The following is a 19,383-nucleotide window of genomic DNA, read 5'->3' on the forward strand; positions in this document are numbered from 1 at the left end:
TCTTTTTACGTGCTAAGAAAGACAACATCTGGTAGAATTCCACATTTGGCTTCCCGCAGCTTAATGTCAGAAAGATGCTGACTAACTGGAGGCTACTCAGGGAAGAGATGCTTTCTGGAGAGCTAGATTTATGAGAGGTATTATTTATTTATTTATTTATTTATTTATTTCATTTCATTTCTATATCGCCCAATAGCCGAAGCTCTCTGGGCGGTTCACAAAAATTAAAACCAAACAACAAACAATAAAACAATTTAAAATATATAGAACATTAAAACCACAATATAACAATACAACCACAATAAAACCTAGCAGCAGTGCAGGAGTTTAAAATACAGATTTAAAACAACAAAGACAAAAATTTAGAAAGCTAAAATGCTAAAATGCCTGGGAAAATAAAAAGGTCTTCACCTGGCGCCGAAAGGAATACAATGTAGGCGCCAGGCGAACCTCACTAGGGAGCTCATTCCAGAGCCGGGGTGCCACAACAGAAAAAGCCCTCCTCCTAGTAGCCACCCGCCTCACTTCCTTTGGCAGGGGCTCATGGAGAAGGGCCGCTGATGATGATCTTAAGGTCCGGGCAGGCACATATGGGAGGAGGCGATCCTTCAGGTAACCTGGCCCCAAGCCGTTAAGGGCTTTGAATGTTAACACCAGCACTGTGAATCGGGCCTGGAAATGGACTGGCAGCCAGTGCAGCTGGAAAAGTACTGGCGTAATATGAGCTCGCAGTCCAGTCCCTGTTAACAATCTTGCTGCCCTATTTTGGACCAGCTGAAGTTTCCGGACCATTTTCAAAGGCAGCCCCATGTATAACGCATTGCAATAATCCAGACGAGAAGTTATCAGAGCATGGATAACTGTAACTAGGCTATCTCTGCCCAGATAAGGGCGTAGTTGGTATACCAGCCTAAGCTGATAAAAAGTGCTCCGTGCCACTGAGTTCACCTGTGCCTCAAGTGACAGTTCTGGATCCAAGAGCACCCCCAAACTACGAACCTGATCCTTTAGGGGGAGTGCAACCCCCTCCAGTATCTGAAATACCATATGATAATGAACAGCACAGGGGGCAGCATCCAACGGTGTCATTCTGCAAACTCAAATAGCACTAGCAGAGCTCTGCTGAACCTTTATTTTGTGCAAGCGCTTGCACATCACCTTTGCACAAACGTATCACTGCCTTGTTGTGGCGAAGGGGCTTGCGTAACTCAGTGAAGCCATAAGCTATGCTGTGCAGGGCCACCCAAGACGGACAGGTTGTGGTGGAGGGTCCGGCAAAATGTGGTCCACTGGAGAAGGAAATAGCAACTCACTCCAGTATTCCTTCCAAGAAAACTCCATGGAACGTATCACAAGGCTAAAAGATATGACGCCGGAAGATGATCCTCTCAGGTCGGAAGGTTTCCAATATACTACTGGGGAAGAGCAGAGGGAATTTCCAAGTTGTGCCAGAAAGAGTGAAGCAGCTGGGCCAAAGCCGAAAGGTCATTCAGCTGTGGAAGTGTCTGGTGGTGAAAAGAAAGTCTGATGCTGTAAAGAACAATATTGTTTAGGAACCTGGAAAGTAAGATCAATGAATCAAGGTAAGCTGGAGGTGGTCAAACAAGAGATGGCAGGACTGAACATTGACATCTTGGGAATCAGCGAACTAAAATGGACAAGCATGGGCAAATTTAATTCAGTTGACCATCATATCTACTACTGTGGGCAAAAATCCCTTAGAAGAAATGGAGTAGCACTCATAGTCAACAAAAGGGTGGGAAAAGCAGTACTGGGGTACAATCTCAAAAACGACAGAATGATCTCAGTACGAATCCAAGGCAAACCATTCAACATCACAGTAATTCAAGTCTATGTCCCAACCACTGAGGCCGAAGAAGCTGAGGTTGATCGGTTCTATGAAGACCTCCAACACCTTCTAGAACTAACACCCAAAAAAGATGTCCTCTTCATCATAGGGGATTGGAATGCTAAAGCAGGAAGTCAAGAAATCACTGGGATAACAGGCAGGCATGGCCTTGGTGTACAAAATGAAGCAGGACAAAGGCTAATAGAGTTTTGCCAAGAGAACATGCTGATCATAGCAAACACGCTTTTCCAAAAGCACAAGAGGTGACTGTACACATGGACATCACCAGACGGTCAATATCGAAATCAGATTGATTATGTCCTTTGCAGCCAAAGATGGAGAAGCTCTATACAGTCAGTAAAAACAAGACCTGGAGCTGACTGTGGCTCAGATCATGAGCTGCTTCTTGCAAAATTTCGGCTGAAATTGAAGAATGTAGGGAAAACCACTAAACCATTCAGGTATGACCTAAATCATATCCCTTATGAATATACAGTGGAGGTGAGGAATAGATTTAAGGGATTAGACCTGATAGACAGAGTGCCTGAGGAACTATGGACGGAGGTCCGTAACATTGTTCAGGAGGCAGCAACTCAATCCATCCCAAAGAAAAAGAAATGCAAGAAAGCCAAGTGGCTGTCTGAGGAGGCTTTACAAGTAGCTGAGGAAAGAAGGCAAGCGAAAAGCAAGGGAGAAAGGGGAAGATATATCCAACTGAATGCAGAGTTCCAGAGAATAGCATGGAGAGACAAGAAGGCCTTCTTAAATGAACAATGCAAAGAAATCGAAGAAAACAATAGAATGGGAAAGACTAGAGATCTTTTCAAGAAAATCAGAGATATCAAGGGAACATTTTGTGCAAAGACGGGCATGATAAAGGACAAAGAAGGCAGGGACCTAACAGAAGCAGATGAGATTAAGAAGAGGTGGAAAGAATACACAGAAGAACCATACAGGAAAGATCTTAATGTCCCCAATAGCCACGATAGTGCGGTCACTGAACTTGAGCCAGACATCCTCGAGAGTGAAGTCAAGTGGGCCTTAGGAAGCATTTCTAACAACAAAGCTAGCGGAGATGACAATCTTCCAGCTGAGCTATTTAAGATCCTAAAAGATGATGCTGTTAAAGTGCTGCACTCAATATGCCAACAAATTTGGAACACTCAACAGTGGCCACAAGACTGGAAAAGGTCAGTTTACATTCCAATTCCGAAGAAGGGCAACACCAAACAATCTTCAAACTACCATACAATTGTGCTCATTTCACATGCCAGCAAGGTTATGCTCAATATCCTACAAGCTAGGCTTCAGCAGCATGTGAACTGAGAACTACCAGAAGTACAAGCTGGGTTTCGAAGAGGCAGAGGAACTAGAGATCAAATCGCCAACATTCGCTGGATCATGGAGAAAGCAAGAGAATTCCAGAAAAACATCTATTTCTGCTTCATTGACTACGCTAAAGCCCTTGATTGTGTGGATCACAACAAATTGTGGCAAATTCTTAAAGAGATGGGAGTACCAGACCACCTTACCTGTCTCCTGAGAAACCTGTTTGAGGGTCAAGAAGCAACAGTAAGAACCAGACATGGAACAACCGATTGGTTCAAAATTGGGAAAGGAGTACGACAAGGCTGCATACTGTCGCCCTGCTTGTTTAATTTATATGCAGAGTACATCATGAGAAACGCCGGGTTGGATGAATCACAGGTCGGAATTAAGATTGCTGGGAGAATTATCAACAACCTCAGTTATGCAGACGATACCTCCGTAATGGCAGAAAGCGAATAGGATCTAAAGAGCCTCTTGTTGAGGGTGAAAGTGGAGAGTGCAAAAGCTGGTTTGAAACTCAACATTAAAAAAATGAAGATCGTGGCATCTGGCCCCATGACTTCCTGGCATATAGAAGGGGAAGAAATGGAAGCAGTGACAGATTTTATTTTCTTGGGCTCCAACATCACCGCAGACAGTGACTGTAGCCATGAAATTAAAAGACACTTGCTCCTTGGGATGAAAGCTATGGCAAACCTAGACATCGTAGTAAGAAGCAGAGACATCACCTTGCCGACAAAGATTTGTATAATCAAAGCTATGGTTTTCCCAGTAGCAACGTATGGCTGTGAGAGCTGGACTATACGGAAGGCTGAGCGCCGAAGACTTGATGCCTTCGAGCTATGTTGCTGGAGAAGACTCTTATGAGTCCCCTGGCCTGCAAGGAGGTCAAATCAGTCCATCCTAAAGGAAATCAACCCTGAGTGCTCATTGGAAGGACAGTTACTGAAGCTGAAGCTCAAATATTTTGGCCACCCAATGTGAAGAGAAAACTCCCTGGAAAAGACCCTGATGCTGGGAAAGATTGAAGGCAAAGGGAGAAGGGGACGGCAGAGGATGAGATGGCTAGATAGCATCACCAATGCAATGAATATGAACTTGAGCACACTCTGGGAGAGAGCGGAAGACAGGAAGGCCTGGCGTGCTATGGTCCATGGGGTCACGAAGAGTCGGACACGACTTAACGACTGAACAACAACAACAACTTTAGTTGGATTCTCCTCTTGTGTCTAGTTTGGAACTGAGTTTCTTCTAGTGCAGTGTCATTTGCGCTAGTGGAATGACGCAGTTGGATACCAGCTACCGGAATACAGAGAGAATTACTTTACTACATTACTTTAAAAAGAATACGTTAAAAACTGTGTGGACAGTCACCTCCTGAGCAAGTGGGCATGAGAACAGGGCCTTTTTGGTCATGGTCCCAGAATTTGGAATAGCCTCACAAGAATACTTTACTTACTTTACTTTACTTCCTCCTACAGGCTGGAAAGAAGGGGGCCCTACAGGTAACCCCCCATCTTTGAGGGAGCGCGCCACCCTAACCTGGTACCTTGACCCCTTCCCCAAGTTAGGGGGGGCTGCCCTTGGGAGAGACACATGTGGTAGTAGCTGGTAAAGGGAATCAGGGGTGCAAGCAGAATCAAGGTGGATAAAATGCTCCCCACAGGCTGTGCCTGCCTCAACTCTGCTACCGAGACTGTGAGCAAGGATGTTTGCATGGTCAAGGACCCATTTTTCGAATTCTTGTCCCATCCATAATCTAGTTTGGAACATGTTCACAGCTACCAAGCTTTCAATTGCCTCTAAGTGGCATAGTCCTACTCCTAACCTTCCCTCTTTGAATGAGCAGCAGCAGAAAACATGGCACCAAGCCTCAATGGCAGGTTTTTGTTCGTTTACAATCATGAAGGCAAATTTCAGTGTTCATCATCAGAAAATGTTTGGATACCTTTTGTAACTTATATAAATTATTATTCCAGAAGGGACTTCGATTCCTGTAAATTATCCTTGTTATACTAGAGTCATATATGTTATAGGTGGCAAACTTGTTTTATATGTTTGTATGTCTTAAAACTTACTTGGGTCATAAACACTGTGAGCAAAATGAAGCATGTGAAAGAGGGCTTCCCTATCTGCTCCTCCCCCCCGCACCCCCTAAAAAGCCTCTCTCGGGGGCTGGGGGTCCCTCTGAGGGAGTGACACAACATCAGCAGCTTGTGTGGGTGGTGCTTCACTCGTGAAAGTTACCTTTGCCCAGTTCTTACCAATTTCCCCCTCCCTCAGTCGCCCCCATGCACCATCCACACCATTCAGCAGGGTCCCCTAGCTCTCAGGAGAGGCTCTTCAGGGGGCACAGAGGGCTATGAGAGGGAGGAGAGGACCGATGACTCTCCTTCCACAATCTTTCCATTCTCAAGATCCAAGCCATTATGCTATTTGTTGTAGTAGATATCAGTTAAAAAAATGTTAATGCTTGTCCTTGCAATCATCGTCATCATGATGATGCTTGTCTAACAGGTATATATTCAAGTCCTTACCACATTTCTAGGACATGCATTCATTCTAATTCATTCTGCTTTAACTCTGTCACCTAGTGCATCCCCAGGCTCCTGCCTAAGTCTGGGATGAGCCAAAATGGACCCACAGGTCTTCTTCAGAGCGCTCACTGTGGTCCCTTTAGGTTGACATGTTTGGGAAAGGAAAGGCACCAGCAGGGAGGGCTCTGAAGAAGACCAATGGATCCTCTTTGGATCAGCTCCGACTCAGCCCTACACCCAATCTGAAAGGGATCTGGGGTATGTAGATACCACAAATCCAGTGTCTGAATCCCTCAATGTCAGATTCAGACATATTACTAGTTACAAGCCATCAATATCAGTAGCCATCACATTGGCAAAGCATTCCATAAGGTTATGTGTTGTTGTGTGAAGTTTGTTGGCTCACTGAATTTTGACTTGATGATGTTTTATGGATTATTTTAATATGATTTTCTTTGTAAGAAAGCTGCTATATTCTTCCTGATCCTTTTATGTCCTTGTAGCAGATGGGTGAATGAAAGGAATAATGGACAGCTCAGACCAGAATGGAACGCTGGGCAGAGCTGCTGGCAGCTGGAGAAAGTCAGCTAGAAGGTGGACTCAGACAATTAGGGAGGAATCAGGAAAAGAGGGAGCAGAGTTAGGATGGAGAGAAATAGTGAGAGGAATTAGGGGCCAGAGATAGTTGAGTTAGTCAATGAGTAGAAGCTGAGACAGGGTGTGAATGAGGAGGAAGAGAAGCTATTGGAAGCAGATATATGGTATTAGGTTTTTAGAACATTATGGTTATTAGTTGTTGTTTGTTCTGATATGTTGACCTGTTAAATAAATAAATATATCTTTACACTTTTAAATGCCTATGTTTTGGTCTCGGAATATTTGAAGGTTGGTAAAACTCACCCCATGTACTAAGGATATACAGAGGAGAGTCCTACTGCTCTCTCTAAATCAGTAGATGGTGGCAGCTGGTTTTGGGGGAGCCCTGGGAAAACAGTCAGGACGATTGAAGTTCTAGGGGCTGTGGCCAGGGCCTTATAAGGCAACAGCTAGCTATGCCACAGCCCCTCCTTTTTTTGGGGGGGGGGGCATATTCTTTTGATTTATGACATCTGTTTCTTTTTAAAGATTGGAGACTTCATTTACCTGGAAGGATACCCTGGGTAAGACAAATAGCTTTATCTGTTAAACATTGCTTATTAGAGGCTCTTTGCTGTTGCTTATTCTTATGTAGTTGGCACAGAATTCAGCAGTATCCAACAGTTCAACATAATTTGTTGATGGTGGAAGGGTTTTGAGTATGAGGATGTACCAGATGGCATGTGACCACTTGGCATTAGTGCTCCAGTAGCACTCACTTCACATTTGCGCAAGAATTTATACACTGGAAACCAAAACGTCCTGATGGTATAAATTAGGGCTGGCCTTATTACTTCAAGCAGAGAATTTGGCAGATGGTTGAATAGGGATTTGATTTTCTAACTTGTCATATTCTTCCAGTGTATCACTTTTAAAGTCTTCAGATCTTCTTGGGCTGCTGCTGAAAAAGTGGGGAAAAATGCATCAAAATGTTTTAAATTAGCTGTTGAAAATGGGCAGGAATTTTAGATCTTGGCTTGGCTGCATGACTAGGAGTTCAGCTTTGGAAGCTACACGCCCATGGAATATTAAGCAGACAGAGAAACTATTAAAAAGCATTGCGCTGTCCCTTGCAATAACTACTCTTTCTTATGTTTTTGATAAAGTTGTTTAAATATAAGCATAATTTGTGTGACATATGCATAAAACAAATATTGAACGCTATATGCTAGGTTTAAAAACAAATAGCATTATTAAGTGCTTACATTTCATAATTTGAAAGCTGCTCCTCCTCACTTGCTACTTTAGTTTGCATTCATGATTTTAAAAAAAGAATAAAAGAAAATGAAAAAAAAAGACTAAGAAAATATTAGCATAACTGCAGTAGGTGGGTTGTTGTAATGATCAGCTCCCCCAGCTTAAAAATAAAGAAAAATCAAAGTGATGCTTTTTGTATGCTATTTAGGCAAAGGGAAGTGATTTTTTTCTGTACCCTTCTAGTTAACAAGTGCCAGGCTCATTCAGGCCACTCTTTCTCCTCCCCTGCAGCCTTTGACAGAGAAAAGGCCCTGTCCACACTGACTGTCATTCATCTCTTCAGAGCTGTACGTAAGTAGGGAGAGAAGGACTGGAATTTGAACATAGCAGCAGGTCCACAGCCTTGCCATGCTTGAATCTCTCGGGATCTGGAGTCTGTTGCCAGTAATACGATGAAGGATAAAAATCAAGGGTAAATGGGCAAATCGTATTTTAAAAAGGCATTTGTACAGTATAGACTGCAGTGTGAGGTACCCAACAATCCAGAAGGAGCAAATCAAGCTACAGCATTTTGCATTAATCGGCCCAGAGAATTAGAAGATAAATGGTAGGATTGGTGCATTGGGCACTCCCCATCACTAGGTCTTTTTGCTTCATTCTGGTGAATATTCTAGCTATACATGCAATAGCTTCAGATGCGTGTGCCCTGTACTGAGAAGAAGGCTCTGTCTTTTGTTTGAGCCTGCCTATGTGTTACAGATGTAATGCTTATATGAAACAGCTTCCATGTTTGATCAGATTTAGGTCCAAAACAGATGTTACTTTAAAAATGTAGCTTTACACCTTTACATCCATAAGCCCCTTCCCCTCATGTCTGGCTTGCCTGGCCACGGGGAGGATTTTGTGGGAGGGGGGGAGGGAGAGATGAGGTGAATGTGATTGGTGTTCCCAGGGTGGGACCACTGTGGTGGGGAGGGGCCTCCTGGCTGTTTTAGGGTAGGACGCCCCTCCCTCCCACCTCTTTGAAGCATGGCTCCCTCCCTCCCACCCTGGATGCAGTGTGGGTTTTTTGCTGGTCATCCTTTTGGGGGCCAAGTAGGAATTTTGGCTCATAGTCCGATTGGCCTGGGCTTTGTGTCTTTTGCCTACTTCACACTGTAAGTGGGGTACGGGAGTATATTTAGGTTGTTGTGGTTTTATTTAATTACTCAGGTTAATTGGTCACATTTAAATAGGCGGGTATGAGCGGGCACCTTGGTGGGTTTTAGGGTTGGTGAGCATTCGGAGGCACCGTTTCAGGTGACTGGTAAGGCCTGAGGCTTCCAGCTAAGGGTTTTGTGGCCCCAGTTGGGAAATAGGCAGTACCTCTGAGGCCAACTCCTCTCATCCACTATGAGTTTCATGGCTCAAGGGGAGGTGACAGGGGAAGGCCTCCTGACCCAAAATTGGGGTGAATGTCTCACCCAATATTACACCAGGCTACGCTGGCTTTGAGAAGGTGCCCGCTTAGTTCCCTCTTCGCAGATCAAATAATTTAATAAATGCGGCCCAGATTTTATTCCAAATACTTGTGTCTCGTCTCTTTATTTCCCCCTCCTTACACCCGCAAAACAAATGTATCACTATTTTGCAATAGAAATTACAGGAGTGGGCTCCCTGATCCAGTTTGGGCCCATAGTGCGGGGGGGAGGGGAGGTTGAAGCCCCCTACTCCTCACACTAGGGTTTCAGTCTAGGGTGCCCCCCTGCGCCTAATCTAGAATAAAAATGAAACATCCGTTTTGTTTTCGCCCTCAGGTACCTGTTATAAGCCATGTACAGTTTAATGTGGGCAAGAATATAATTATGGGTAGATTCAACCAGTGGTGCAGTTAGGACATTTTAAACTATGGCATTAATGGTCTTCTGAGGGCCCCTTTCTTTTTGATGGCAGTGTGTGTATTACTGCATTACTTCCAAATGAAGCAGGCCAGCCCTGCTGTGTGTGGGGCCTTCCTGCTCATTCTGCTGTAGGGCCCTTGTCTTATGCCTCAAACTCCTGCCCTGACAGTACCACCGAATTCAAATTACATAGCCTGTATAAGCCTATTGTAAAGTAGAAGCAGAAGGAATACTTTGAGTTATTTTCAAGAGATGTATCCAGCTATATGTTTCCACTTAGTTTTCTCATATGTATAGAATTATAAAAAGGTTAAACAACCACTCTACGGATGTATGATGCTATATGGCAGAAAATTCTAGGGATGTCAGAGAAATTCTCTCGAAAGTGAAATGGGCTCGAAAACAGTCACTTTCGGTTCGCCGAACCCGAGACGAGGCGCCCAGGTCTACCCGAACGTGAGCTCACGCAACCCTTTTTTTTTTTTTAATCTGCCGAAAGTTTTACGAAGGTATTTACGAAGGCAACTTCGCAAATTAGGACGAAAGATGGCGAAAGGGATTTCACGAAACTATTTAATAAACATGCAGTTTCCTTTCCTGCTACGACGCGGCTTTCTTTTGCTGGGAGGGACGGGGTCACGAAGTGCACGTAGCCTGCCTGCCCTGAGGCTGAGCTGCATAGCCTCATCTTTTGTTTTATACTTTTATTGTATGTGTGAGGTCAGGTTCAGGTCAGGTGAGGACACCTGAGCGAGATCCCTCCAGGCCACCCCCCCACCCCACCAGGAAGATAATTGAGGGGAGGGAACTCATCGACCATTTATCCCCTGGATTCCTGCCTTTAGTTCACATAGATAGGACGGAGGTCGTGCAGCAGCCTCACTTGCTCCAAGCTAGACTCCAGAGTCCAGAGACAGACTAGAACAGGCGCTGCTGCTGCTCCGTCCCAGCTGCTGTAACTTTCTTTCTCTGCATCCCTGCGTTCTACGGCACTGCAGTTCAACCTTTTTTCTTTTTTCTTTATTACAGTGAAGGTATGTTTACTTTACCTGAATGTGCCCTTATGCTTAGTGATTTCGGGGTGACATGGAGGAGCAGGGGGAACTGGGGGGGAAGGCATCCTGCAAGGACTCCATCCCCCATCCTCCTGGGCTTCCCAGGATTCACCCATGTGCCTGCCTGCCTATGTATTTCTTTCTGGGGAGGGGGGAGCTGGAAGGCCTCCATCCATCCCCCATCCTCCTGGGCTTCCCAGGATTCACCCATGTGCCTGCCTATGTATTTCTTTCTGGGGAGGGGGGAGCAGGAAGGCCTCCATCCATCCCCCATCCTCCTGGGCTTCCCAGGATTCATCCATGTGCCTGCCTGCCTATGTATTTCTTTCTGGGGAGGGGGGAGCTGGAAGGCCTCCATCCATCCCCCATCCTCCTGGGCTTCCCAGGATTCACCCATGTGCCTGCCTGCCTATGTATTTCTTTCTGGGGAGAGGGGAGCTGGAAGGCCTCCATCCATCCCCCATCCCCCTGGGCTTCCCAGGATTCACCCATGTGCCTGCCTGCCTATGTATTTCTTTCTGGGGAGGGGGGAGCTAGAAGGCTTCCATCCATCCCCCATCCTCCTGGGCTTCCCAGGATTCACCCATGTGCCTGCCTGCCTATGTATTTCTTTCTGGGGAGGGGGGAGCAGGAAGGCCTCCATCCATCCCCCATCCTCCTGGGCTTCCCAGGATTCACCCATGTGCTTGCCTGCCTATGTATTTCTTTCTGGGGAGGGGGGAGCTGGAAGGCCTCCATCCATCCCCCATCCTCCTGGGCATGGATGGGCCACATCCTCCATCCTGGGCTTTTCAGCCTAGTCTGCTGTACAATATGCCCCTGTTTAGTTAGCACTGAATGGCTGGATTGCAGGGTAACTACTTCTACACTGTACTATATCTGCGATTAGGCTGTTCACATGATTTCAGCTTTGCCACATGCATTTATGTCTCCTTTTGCCCAGAGACATGAACATGGAGAAAAGAGGAACCCGTGGTCAATCCGGCACTCAAAAGAGGCGTGGACGCCCGGCAAGAACATACACCGCTGAGGTTGCATTTCAGCGGTATTTTAATAATGAGATGGAAGTGGAGGAAGCCCAAGGTGTGACCAGCAGCGACAGCGGCCCCAGCCCCAGCCCACCCCGCACCCGTAAGCAGTGCACACCACCAATTTCCGCTATAGAAAGTGACACAGGCACAACCGGCCACAACTCCAGAGGAAGAGGAAGAAAGTTCTTGGATGGTGAGTGGAAGGGCAGTGTCTCCAAACCCAAAGCGGATGAAAATGTTCCCAAGGAGACTCTGCAGCGGCGGGATGAAAGTCAAGATATCTACCTCATTCCAAAGGATGAATCTGGTAAGACTCTGTCACCACAGGTGCTTGTGAATATCTGGATACAAACAAATGTCTTTGAATATTTGAATAGTCCCTACATTAGCTTTCTGCACCCTGCAGCCTTCCAGATGTTTTGGGCTACAACTCCCAGCATTATTGACCATTGGTCATGCCGGCTTGGCCTGATGGGATTTGAAGTCCAAAACCTTTGGAGGGGAGCATTTGGGGAAGGGATCTTCTTCTTCAACACAACAAAACATACACGACTGTTTTACATTCATCCATATTCATTGCTGTGTACAAATTTCATATTATTTCAATGTTACATGGTGCTCCAGTATGAAAGAAAACCCCAAGTCTTTAAAAGAACTGCAATACTTTCTCAAACGATACACCTTTTCGGTGGGAAAACACTTCAGTGTTTTGTGCTTGCTTGTTTCCAAAGCCATTCATCATAGTTTGCTGTCTTGTTTGGGCTTGATCTCTTTTAACTAGAGCTGCAGTGTGAATTGATTAAGCAATTACATTTCTGAGGATGGTTTTTAAAATGTTGCAGAAATCTGAGTCAGAGACTTATTTAGTCCCTTTAGTCTGACCCCCGATATGGCTACTACAAAAAGAGGGCCTGACTAATCAGGCACTGCTCCTGGGGGACCACAAATGCACCCTTGAAAAAGGCAGTGGGATTCGCCAAGTATGTGCTCAGGTCAGGACCAGCCCTATCGTTAGGGAGCCTTGCAGCTCCTCAGCCAGCTTGTTGTCCTCTGGTGTGGTGGAAGAGGCTTTCCCATTGTCACTGTTCAAGTAAGATTCAGCTATTGCCCTATGTAGGATGGAGGGGTGCCATTTTACCCTTTGCCTCAGGAAGCAAAATGCGTTGGGCCAGCCCTGTGGGGGATGAGTCCCACACAATGGTATAATAGAGCTGATGAAAGGAGTGGACCTTGCAAGGGAGCCAGATATCTCCTCCCCCATGCTTTTCATGTTTTCACCAGTGAGGACACGTTTAGATAACTCTCGTTGAGTTTCCCAGTCTGTACAGTACCTTTTTTTTGCACCTAATGTGTTTTCTCAGTGCTCGGTAGTGCAGGAGTAGCTCACAACTGCACCTTGTGTCATGTGGATTGATTGTAAGTCCTCCAAGCTATGTTTCATAGATTGCTACAACAACACATTTTTATTTGCTTGGCTATTACTCATGTGTAAAAGTCGCATTTCTCATGAAACTCTGCTTCTATGTATTTTGAATCTTTACAGAGACGCCCACAACCGTCCTCCCTGCATCCGACAGCAGAAGTGGGCAGGTGAACCAGGTCCACAGCTGCCTGCTGATGATCACCTCGTGGGCGGCGGCTCAGGTGATTTTGAAAAAAATGCCGGAGGACTTAGCGTCATCAGTGATCCGGACAGCGAAGATGATGAGGAGCTCTTCTATATCAATGATGTCCCTGCTGAGACTGGGTCTGACTCTGTTCTCCACTTCCAGCCTTCTGCGTTCTGCGGGACCAATCCCAAACCTCAGGAACAAACGTCCCCTGCCAAGCACTGGTCAGCACCATCAACAACACCATCAACAACACCATCCACAGATGAGTGGAAACATGCAGCTCCAGATGCCACCTCATCTGGAACCGAAGGCCCCATTCCCCAAAGAAGAAATGGTGGTGGCAGGGTGAGCTCCTATGTGTGGCGCTTCTTGAAATATGCAGAGAACGACCACTATGTCGTGATGTGCGATATTTGTCGAAGCCGTGTGCGGCTAGGAAAAGAAGGGGGCTGTCCACGAGCGGGCACGTCTGCCATGAGGCGACACATGGAGGTGCATCATCCGCTTCTTGTGCCCAAAGATAGCGACGGGAAGCCACAACCGTCCAAAAAGAACAGTACCGCCTTTGCCTCATCTTCCAAAGACCTCACGCAAAGTGGTCTGGGTGGGAAGGGCACAGAAGGCAGCTTTGCTAAGAGGCAGGTCTCACTGGAGAAATGCCTAGCGGTCGTTCTCTGCACAGAAATTACCCTCTGACAGTGCCCAGGCACGACAGTGGAGTCACCTCCTGACAGTGGCCATTGCAGCACCTATGCTTCCCTTCTCCCTGGTGGAAGATGAAGACTTTTTGACCTTATTTAAGAGCATCTGCCCTCGGTGGGATGTCCCCTCTCGTCACTACATTAGTGGCGTAGCCATTCCAGCCCTGGCTTCTGCAATCAGACGGGTGATCCAACAGGATTTGAAATGTGCAGTTGGAGGAAGTGTACATTTAACGAGTGACACATGGACAAGTAACCAAACAAAGTCTTATCTGTGTGTCACTGCGCACTGGGTATCCATCAGTGTGAGCAGCCGACTGAGTCGTAGAACAGCGACATTGTCCCTCACAATGCTCTCTGGGACACACACAGCGGAAAACGTCAGCAGCAGCATCAGTGGTGTTGTTCAGTCCTGGTTGGCCCTCTTAAATCTTACAGTGGGCTGTGTAGCAACAGACAATGCCTCAAACTACCTAAAAGCAGCCCGCATTGCACGGCTAAACCACGTTCCGTGCGTTGCGCACTGCTTGAACCTTGTGGTGCGTTCTGGATTGAGCAACGCCTCCCCAAAAATTGGCAAGCTACTTAAGGTGGCCCGATCCATTTGCACCCACTTCCGGCAGTCCTGCTCAGCAATGGAGGCAATCGGCGCCATCCAACGTAGCCGTGGCCTTCCAGAACACAAATTCATTTTGGATGTGTCCACACACTGGAACAGCACATTGCATATGCTTCAGAGACTCTGTGAGCAGAGACCAGCTATAAATGACTACACCACTGAGAAGCAACACCACTCCAAATTTTTTGTCACTCCACATCAGTGGCTCTGGATGCAAGACCTGGTGGACATTTTAAAAATTTTTGATGAATGCACAGCGGTACTGAGTGCAGACTATGCCACACTGGGCCAAGTGCTACCTGTGCTAAGGATCATAGAGGGGGTGCTGAGAAAACGCCATTCTGAGATTTGTGAGAGGACCAGTGCTGGAGGCAGGGAATTATTCCCCAATCCTGCAGTTAGGCTTGCAGAATTCCTTCTGCAGGAGCTGGGCACCAACAAACACATCACTTCAATCAGGGGGGACATGAAATACATTGCTGCTGCATTCCTTGAACCACGGTTCAGGGATAGCTCAACAAGTGCGGAGCCTCCAAACGACAACCCTGACTTCCAAAGTTCAAAAAAATATTTGACTGAGAAAGTTATGGAGTGCTTCCAGAGAGATGGGCTGGATGAGAAGGAGCTGGGTGAGGCTAGTAGGACCACTACCTCCCCTGAAGACAATATCTGCAGCAGTAGCACCATCACCAGCAGGAGGGGCAATGATGACGCCACAGCAGCTGCACCACCAACAGAGTCAGACACAGGGGCATCTTGTCTCAAGTTCAGCTTTTACTCCTCAATGGCAGTGGAGCTTGGTGAAAGTGGGCGCAGGCGGGGGGAATGTGCCAAAGCAGCCAGGAAAGCATCAGCCTATGATGTGGCTGTCCGGGAACTTGAAGGTTATTCAAGAGAGAGTGTCTCAGGAACACAGATCAGCCCAGAGAGTGATCCTCTCCTATACTGGGATACAAAACGTGGCGTTTGGCCACATCTGACCAAAGTCGCCATTTGGCATCTATCTTGCCCTCCCTCGAGTGTGGCCTCTGAAAGGCTTTTCTCCACCACAGGCAACATTGTCACTGCCCACCGAAGCAGACTCACGCCACAACATGTCTCCACCCTCGCCTTCATACGCTCCAACAGGAGATGGATTCCCAAGGAGCACCTCCCCCCAGCTGTCAGCAGCAGAGTAGAGCAGTCATCAAGTGACGAGGAGGAACCCAGGGATGATGACACTGCTGCTAGTGTGAGCCAGAGTTCTGAGGGACAATGAGGCAGAATGATACAACTTGTGAGTGGTCTCACTGAGGTGTCCCTCAGAACTTTGTCCAAACCTGCAGTCCCTGTCTGGCCTGGGCAGAGCCCAAAGCACTGGCGATATGTGGCAGAGCTTAATAATACCTCACATGCAGAATCCAGTTGCGCTACCCGACTGTGTGTGGCGGACTATGCAACAGCGTACATCCCTACTACACACACACACACACACACACACACACACAGAGTTCTCTATGCGGATGTACTCCGCTATCGTCTGTATATGTGTATCTTTATCCCTCTGAATGTTAGTATGATTCTGATTCCCCAAATGTATGTATAGTTCTATTTCTCTTGATGTTGATGTATGCTTTTAATTCATTTAAAATTCTTTCATAAATCACGGAATTGCTTGCAAAGACCTTGCTGTGGTCTCTCCCTGGACTCCCTCAGCTTTTAGGTTTTCCTAAGGACCGAGAGCTCTATGTGAAAAGATCCCTCTGGTATGCGTCCAGTTTACATGTATGTGATATGCACCTACACGTAAAACAAAGCATACTTCATAGAATCGTAGAGCCACAGAATCATGGGGTTGGAAGGGGCCTACAAAGCCATCGAGTCTAACCCCCTGCTCAATGCAGGTGTCCAAGTCAGAGCATCCCTGGCAGATGGCTGTCCAGCCTCGTCTTGAATGCACTCATTCATAACATCAGGGATGCGGACTGTCCATCTCCCTATGAGGGAAGCTGTTCTTGTTTGGCTGGGATTCTGGGGAGGCATTCTTGTTGCGGTTAACAGTAAGCAAACACAGAGATCATTGTGTACAATGATCTAGATTTAAGAAATTATATCTATGGACTTGAACCAAGGAATTGTAACCTATTTTTTAGAAAGAACTTTATATACAAACAGAACAGATCAAGACAAAACACAGAAACAATTCAACAATTCAAAAACAATGTTGGGCTGGCTGGCTGTGGCTGCAGGCCTCAGTTCATAGGAGGAGGATGTCTTTCCCGCTCCAGGGCCTCCACCCTCCTTCGAAGGTCGTCACCTGTGTGTAGAAAGAAAGAGAAGAATAAAGCACAATGGTAATATGCATCTTGCAGGCAGAGTTGTTAGCTCAGGTCAGGTGCCATTCTGTAGTACTACTTACAGGTCCTCCTGAGCATCCGGACGTCTCTTATCAGATGCGTCAGGATCACAAGAGGAGGGGCTTCATCTGTGGAAGAAGGGTGGCCTTCCTCCACAGATGCTGCTCCTCTTGCTGCTGGCTCTTCCTCCTCCTCTTCCTCCTCCTCCTCCTCTGTCCTCTCCCTCTCCGCGGCCCTCAGTGCCTCCTCCACCAGCAAGGCACGATGCGCAGCTGTGGGATGTCACAGTAACAGAATGAATGCCTTTATATATGTGGTGAGTGAACAAAACCACAGTCACTGATCTGTCTATCACCATCCCCACTACCATAAGGACCACTGATTCTGTCCTCCCACCACAAGGTCTAATGATGAGGGGATAATTAGGGAGGCAGATTATACAGTACTGACAGTTTTGGTGTGATGGGGACTGTTGGACTTCTGTAAACATGCACAGGATTGCACTTCTAGTCACCCCACTTCTACATTTGCAATGCCATGGTATCTGTTCATTCTAGTGATGCATTGCATAAATGCCACCTTTTTTCCTAGCGCAAGGAACCCAAGGCGGCTCACATTAGCCTCTTCCTCTCCATTTAATGCTCACAACAACAACACTGAGGTAGGCTGGGGCTTTCTGACTGGGCCAAAGTCACCCAGCGAGCTTCCATGGCTGAGTGGACTATACCCAGATCTCCAAGCTCTCAGATGAACAATTGCTCATGAGTTGACTGGAGTGCCAATGTCTTGGTAGAAAGTGGGGTGGGTGGGGTGCAAAAATTCAGCAATCACTACATGAAGAAGGAAGACGACACCGAGAGGCTGGCCCTGTTGCTGCTGGGCTGGTGCCAGTCCCCCTGTGTGCACTGCAGAGACCGGCAGCAGCAGCATTTCCCTGGAAATGGACAGTGTGTCAGTGTGTAATATGAGTTGTAGTAGCCAGGCCCTCATAATCCTATGCATGTGTTTGTACAGGGAAAAACAACGCAGTTCCCAGCATCCCTTCTTCAATCAGCCAAAGTGGCTGGAAGATGATGGGACCTTTTTCTGTCCAAATTCAGCAAGCATAGGATTGCAGGCTAAAAATGTCAGGATTTGTTTGTTTCTCCATGAGAGAGACCACAAAGAGATAGCTTCATTTTCGGTACACATCCTTGTCTTCATATTTAGTTGAGCTTGACGATGGGATAACTATAACTTACCAGGCATATACCTCTGCAAAAATGGGGGCCGGCCTGCTTGGACCCACACTCTGCGGATGCGCCAGTAGTAGGCAGGGGGGTTGGACAGCGGTGCCCTCCGCTCGGCAGCAGCAATCCCCTCTCTGATGAAGGACTGCTTGAGCGCCTTCCATTTGGACCTCAATTGTCCAACTGTGCGATAGTGGCCCGCTCGCTCCATCCTCCTCTTTATCTGGGCCCAATAAAGTTCATTGCGGCAGGAGGAGCTGCCAAACAGCACTGCCACCGCCTCGCTGCGCTTACTGTTGCTGAGGAGGGCCTTGGTCTCCTCATGGTCCCACCTCCTGCCACGCACTGGTGCAGACATTTTGCAATTTGCACACACAAACAAACACACAGACCAAGACAGCCACGTGCACAACCACCACTTAACTACACACACACAGACCAAACCGTACAAAAACACCACAATGCACAACTACACACACACACACAGACCACACAAAACCACAACAATGAACAAACAACAGGGAATCCAATAATAAGCAAGCACCACCACTAACACACCACCACCACCACGACAGAACTCCACCCACAAATCCCCACGCGGACGCAAGCGCAAATGCAGACGACATTCAGGCAGTTAGCAGGAAGTTGACAACAGATTTTGCGGAAGCGGAGCTGCAGCCCCGTTTTTTTTTTACTGTGACTGTGTGAGGCGGTTAGGTTAACAACAAGACCAGTAAACGCGAGGATCATGAAGCACAAATACACAGAAATTAATAAAATCCCTGTCCCTGTCCCTGTCTGAGAAAAGAAGACAGCGGGGGAGCGCACAGAAGGCGGGAAAGTGGGAAACATATTTCGGGCAGCAACGAAAAATATGTAAATAATTACGAGAATAGTGGAAAAGTTCTGGCCAAGGCAATCCACCTTCCGAGAGTACGGCGGAAGCAACGGGGGGATTCCCCCCTATGGAGGAAATCACAACATAATATTTACAATTACAATATTTTACAATAACGTTGTCCTTATTTTCGCCGTGGTCTGCGTAAAGATTTACGGAGACTACGGGGGTCAAATAAGGAACGCAAATGGCGGCACCCCATGGGCGCCGCCATTTGCGTACGTGCTTTTTTTTTTCCCCCAAAGTCACCCGTGATAGGCTACGTAACATAATTTACGTAGCCTATCACGGCAACGTGGTCTTTCCCCCCCCCCTTTCGTAGTTCGCAGCCCGGCGAGGCGGGAAGCCTCCCCCCTGGCCTGAATTTCGGCCGGGCGAGGCGGGAAGCCTCCCCCCCGGCCTGAATTTCGGCCGGGCGAGGCGGGAAGCCTCTCCCCCTTCGCCTGAACTTCGGGGGGAGAAGCAAAGCGCCT

At 47.1% G+C, this 19,383-nt stretch overlaps 1 protein-coding gene across 1 annotated transcript; it reads right to left on the reverse strand.

The window, feature by feature from the left end:
* Window positions 1-16,578: 16,578 nt before the first annotated feature.
* On the reverse strand, window positions 16,579-18,307 carry LOC146359269 (uncharacterized). Its single transcript, XM_084831101.1, has 3 exons — window positions 18,025-18,307; window positions 16,846-17,055; window positions 16,579-16,743 (listed from the first exon to the last, which is right to left on the reverse strand). The coding sequence occupies exons 1-3, from the start codon at window positions 18,221-18,223 to the stop codon at window positions 16,679-16,681; spliced, it is 474 nt and encodes a 157-aa protein (XP_084687227.1). The 5' UTR covers window positions 18,224-18,307; the 3' UTR covers window positions 16,579-16,678.
* Between the last annotated feature and the right edge of the window lie 1,076 nt (window positions 18,308-19,383).

Source organism: Heloderma suspectum, chromosome 1 (genome assembly GCF_057233095.1).
Source record: "Heloderma suspectum isolate Gila_16-S chromosome 1, 16-S_ref, whole genome shotgun sequence".
In the NCBI taxonomy this organism is placed as follows: Eukaryota; Metazoa; Chordata; class Lepidosauria; order Squamata; family Helodermatidae; genus Heloderma; species Heloderma suspectum.

What these genes read in the sequence shown, in the direction of transcription:
- LOC146359269 (XM_084831101.1), bottom strand. Translation starts at nt 18,223, where the DNA reads ATGGAGCGAGCGGGCCACTATCGCACAGTTGGACAATTGAGGTCCAAA. An exon ending in TTTGCAGAGGTATATGCCTG is followed by an intron (nt 17,056 to 18,024) that starts GTAAGTTATAGT and finishes GACATCCCACAG; the next exon opens with CTGCGCATCGTGCCTTGCTG. An exon ending in CCGGATGCTCAGGAGGACCT is followed by an intron (nt 16,744 to 16,845) that starts GTAAGTAGTACT and finishes TTCTACACACAG; the next exon opens with GTGACGACCTTCGAAGGAGG.